Here is a 5,458-nt window from a genome sequence, read left to right as displayed (position 1 = left end):
GTTCCTTGAACTACGAAGCTCTGAATTCCTCATTGCACTATGAGGATACGTAGGCATGAGGGCCATAATCCTCACCGAGCACTTTATCTATTTCTCTTCCTTTCCTTCCCCTTCTTTTGCGAGTAATCTTTAGTTATCACACTTATTCGAGCGAGAACAATCAAAACGATTCCCATGGAGTACCATGGATGTTTGGGGTGCTAATACCTTCCCCTTGCATAACCGACTTCCTTACCCAGCATATCTCTTTCCCCCGGGTTTCATCGATGTTTTCCCTTCCCTTAGGGGATAAATAAAGTTTGATGGCGACTCTGTTGTATGTTCGAGCGTGCGATACATTCGGGTATATTTACGCTAGCTTCAACCACCATCGCTTATTCTTTTGGCATTCTTTCTCAACTTGTTTCAACTGTTCTTTGATAGTTTCTAAGAAGAGGTCAGCTTGTTCTATGCCCACTTTCACCTTCTTTATCTTGTGCTCTTCTTTATAGACCTTTTCCTCAGTTGCTTCTAGCTGAGCCTTTTTCATCTCTAGTTCCCACTTTATCTCATTTCTTTCATTTGAAACTTGCTGGAGGCTGATATGTAACTCTTCATTTTCTCGCCCGAGTCTCGCTATAGTAGGCTTCAATGCTTCCACCTCCTTAATGGAAACAGGGATAAGTTCTGGTGGCGGAGGTTGAGTAGGAGGATCAAGGATGAATGACAACTTGACCTTTTGACTTCTCTTTATGACCCACTGGTAATAGGGTTCTCTATCTCCTATAACACATTTTCCTTTGTCTTGTCCCTAGAAACGAGCTTTTTCCCAAGCTCAGACAACCCTTCTCAGCATAACGGGGTCTTCCATATCGTGAAACACAAAACCTTCTATCAACTGGTCATCTGGCTTGTATGTGATAGGATAACCCAATTGCCTCACTGCTAGAACTGGATTATAGTTAATGCAACCCTTTGACCCTATTAATGGTACATTCGGAAAGTCTCCGCAACTAGTAATTGCATCTTCTGAGTTCAAAGCATGAGGGTACCAAATAATGGAATTTTCTGTGGGTCCTACCAGCTTTTGAGACCACTCATATCCATCCATCCTCTCAACCATATCAGCGTCTTTGAATACATGAGAGACAAACCATTGGTAAAGGAGCGGTATGTAACACAACATCAATGACCCCTTCTTTTCGAAGAGTAAGTGCAAGGTGTGATAAACATATGCCATAAGTGCGGGTACTGGATCTTCATTCTTAACCTTACCGGCCCAAAACACACTAATAGATGCTACATCCACCAGTTTCTCCATGTTAGGAAATAATACCAATCCAAAAATGAGTAACACCATAATAGTATCATAGGCTTCCCACTTCTGGGCTTTGGCAAAGATTTGAGTAGTCTTCTCTAAGTATTCTTGAGGAATTCCTTCTACCTTTCCCCAACTTTTGATGTTAGGAGTTAGATTTTCGACTGGGATATCCAATACTTCAGCCAGCTCCTTGGGTTTTGGGATTTGACCCAGTCCCCTATAAGGTCCTTTCTTCTGTTTAAGAGAGTCCAATATTTTTCCGAATTCCTCCAAAGTTGGATCCAACTAAAAATCTCTAAAGAGGAAACTTCTAAGTGGTGGATCATAAAATTGGGCTAGTGCGGTAATGGCATCCTTTTGTACTGGTACAGATAACAATTGTAGAATCTTCCAATATTTGAGTGTGAACGCGTCTTGACGGATATTAGTCAACCCATCTCTGAATGCAATGAACTCTTTCACACATGGTACTTTGGCTTTGATTTGGAATGTTTTTCTCTTTCTTGGCTCCATCTACTCTTGAATGCTTAACCAACTGAAAATTTTGAAATTCCCTAAAAATAAAGTGTGTAAATGATTTTGTTATGCTCATAATGAATGTAATATGATGTTTATCCAATGACAGGGATCCAGGTTTCATATATATCACATGGTACACCCTATATGATGGTTCTATGTCCTTTACCCCATACACAAAGGATGGATCTTAAGGTTGTCCATTTTCAAGACAAGAACTTAGAGTCATGCATTGTGTCCAGTATTCTATCATAATAATGGGCTAGCCACATCGAGATGGAAGTTCTGAATCAATCTACTCTAAGTGGGATCTTCGTATTGTTCGAACAGGGTGTATGCCCCTCGGTTCAATACTACACAATAGCCAATCATAAAGACGGACTTCGATTTAAGGCGAGGTTCCTAGAGTCACGGATCGTGTTCAAAGTTTCCACAGAATGATGAGCTAGCCATATTATGATGGAAATTCCGACCAAATCTACTCTAGGTGGAATCTTTGTATTATCCCAACGAGGTGTATACCCCTCTGTTCAATACTACACAAGTCCAGGTTCTAAGTTCTTCTCAAAGCTCGGGTACGGAGCTTATCTCGCAACATGTATCAAGCACCATAGATCACCCAATATAATAGTAGAATAAATCACATAGCATAAGTAATACAACAAGATATAAAGAAGCAATAAAGAAGAAAACAATATTTTAACATTCATAGCAATTTGAACTAAATTAGGCTTGACTCTCTCTTACTTGGAGCAAATATAGTCCCCAGCAGAGTCGCGATTTGTCGTATCTCAAAAAATACGATTCCTCGCGATGATCGCGAAAAAATTTAGTTCGAACAGAGTCGTCACCGAACTTTATTTATTCCAATGAAGGAATAGGGAAATATTGATAAAACCTTACAGAAATAGAATAATGGTCGTCGTAACCATATTCGTGTTCGGGATCTGAGCAAACATGGAAAAGTCCGCATGTGTGTTGATTATAGGGATCTGAGCAAAGCTAGTCCGAAAGATGATTTTCCTCTGCCACACATTAACATGTTGGTAGACAATACATCTAAATTCAAAGTCTTTTCATTTATGGAAGGATTTTTTGGTTACAATCAAATCAAGATGGCACCCGAAGATATGGAGAAGACCACATTCATTACACCCTGGGAACATTCTGTTATAGAGTGATGCCTTTTGGTTTAAATAATGCTGGTGCAACGTACCAAATAGCTATGACCACTCTTTTCATGATATGATTCATAAAGACATCGAAGTTTATGTTGATGATATGATTGCCAAAACAAGTGATGAAGAAGAACATGTTGAGCATTTGTTGAAGTTTTTCCAGAGTTTGAGGAAGTACAAACACCGCATGAATCCCAATAAGTGTATGTTTGGTGTTCGTTTTGGTAAGTTGTTGGCTTTATTGTCAGTGAGAAGGGTATTGAATTGATCCTGCCAAGGTCAAAGCAATACAAGAAATGCCTGCACCCAAAAATGAGAAGCAAGTCAGAGGATTTCTCAGTCACTTGAATTATATCTCATGATTTATATTGCATATGACTGCCACATGTGCGCCTGTCTTCAAGCTTCTTCGGAAAGATCAATCTTGCGATTGGACCGAAGACTGCCAGCAAGCTTTTGACAGTATCAAAGAGTATTTGCTTAAGCCTCTGATTCTGTCTCCACTTGTTGAAGGAAGACCGTTGATCATGTATCAAACTGTGCTGGATGAGAGTATAGGTTGTGTTCTTGGTCAGCAAGATGAATCTGGGAAGAAAGAATATGCAATTTACTACCTCAGTAAGAAATTCACCGACTGTGAGACTCGGTATTCTATGCTTGAAAAGACTTGTTGTGCGTTGGCTTGGGCTGCTAAGCGTCTGCGCCAGTATATGTTGAATCATACTACTTGGTTGATATCTAAAATGGATCCAATCAAATATATCTTTGAGAAGCCTACTTTAACTAGGAGGATTGCTCGTTGGTTGATGTTGTTATCTGAGTATGATATTGAATACCGATCTCAAAAAGCAATTAAGGGTAGCGTCTTGGCTGACCATTTGGCTCACCAACCTATTGAAGATTACCAGTCAGTGAAGTATGATTTTCCTAACGAAGAGATTTTGTTCTTAAAGATGAAAGATTGTGATGAACCATTACTTGAAGAAGGGCCAGAACCTGGTTCCCATTGGGCATGGTATTTGATGGAGTTGTTAATCAGAATGGTAATGGCATTGGGGCAGTGATTATTACTCCTCAAGGCACTCACTTTCCATTCATAAATAGATTAACTTTCAAGTGTACAAATAACATGGATGAGTATGAAGCTTGCATTATGGGGCTTGAAGGGGACATTGATCTCAGCATCATCAATCTCGACGTCTATGGAGATTCGACTTTGGTTGTGAATCAAATCAAAGGTGAATGGAAGACGAATCAACCCGGGTTGATACCATATATAGATTATGCGAGGAGGATTTCAACTTTCTTTACAAAGGTTGAGTTTCATCATATCCCTCGAGATGAAAACCGGATGGCAAATCCTCTTGCAATGTTGGCTTCAATGATCATGGTGAAATTCTGGAATGAAGTTCCTAATCTGACTGTGATGCATCTTGATAGGCCAGCTCATGTTTTCTCCATTGAAGAAGTTAAAAATGAAAAGCGATGGTATTTTGATATTAAATGTTTCCTCCAAAGTCATATTTACCCGCCTGGGGCATCTTTGAAAGATAAGAAGACTTTGAGATGATTAGCTGGCAAATTCTACCTAAATGGTGATGTGCTTTACAAAAGAAACTTCTATATGGTTTTGCTTAGATGTGTGGATAGACACGAAGCCGACTTATTGATGACTGAAGTTCATGAAGGTTCCTTTGGCACTCATTCCAATGGACATGTTATGGCTAAAAAGATGTTGAGGGCAGGTTACTATTGGCTGACAATGGAATCTGACTGTTGTAAGTTTGTGAAGAAATGCCACAAGTGTCAAGTTTATGAAAATAAGATTCATGTTCCTCTGACACTGTTGAATGTCATTTCCTCTCCATGGCCCTTCTCCATGTGGGGAATTGTTATGAATGGTATGATTGAGCCCAAAGCTTCAAACGGACATCATTTCATTTTGGTGGCTATTGCCTACTTCACAAAGTGGGTTGAAGAGGCATCGTATGTGAATGTAACCAAGCAAGTTGTTGTGAGGTTTATCAAGAATCAAATTATATGCTGGTATGGTGTTCCAAGTAAGATCATTACTGATAATGGATCTAACTTGAATAACAATATGGTGGAAGCTATTTGCAAAGACTTCAAGATTGCACACCATAATTCTTCTCCCTACAGACCAAAGATGAATGAGGTTGTTGAAGCTGCAAACAAGAACATCAAGAAAATCATTTAGAAGATGGTTATGACGTATAAAGATTGGCATGAAATGCTCTCATTTGCTTTGCATGGGTATCGTACATCTATCCGCACTTCAACAGGGGCAACCCCTTTCTCACTTATTTATGGTATGGAAGATGTGCTCCCAATAGAGGTTGAGATCCCATCATTACGTGTCTAGATAGAATCCAAGTTGACTGAGAGTGATTGGTGTCAGACCAGATATGACCAGTTGAACTTAATTGAAGAGAAGAGGTTGACT

General features: G+C 39.6%; 1 protein-coding gene across 1 annotated transcript; it reads right to left on the bottom strand.

The window, feature by feature from the left end:
* Positions 1-349: 349 nt before the first annotated feature.
* On the bottom strand, positions 350-1,300 carry LOC127094998 (uncharacterized). Its single transcript, XM_051033751.1, has 2 exons — positions 868-1,300; positions 350-762 (listed from the first exon to the last, which is right to left on the bottom strand). The coding sequence occupies exons 1-2, from the start codon at positions 1,298-1,300 to the stop codon at positions 350-352; spliced, it is 846 nt and encodes a 281-aa protein (XP_050889708.1).
* Positions 1,301-5,458: the final 4,158 nt, after the last annotated feature.

The sequence above is a fragment of the Lathyrus oleraceus genome, chromosome 6, assembly GCF_024323335.1.
Source record: "Lathyrus oleraceus cultivar Zhongwan6 chromosome 6, CAAS_Psat_ZW6_1.0, whole genome shotgun sequence".
NCBI classification, from domain to species: Eukaryota; Viridiplantae; Streptophyta; class Magnoliopsida; order Fabales; family Fabaceae; genus Lathyrus; species Lathyrus oleraceus.
This window is presented reverse-complemented; position numbering and strand designations above follow the sequence as displayed.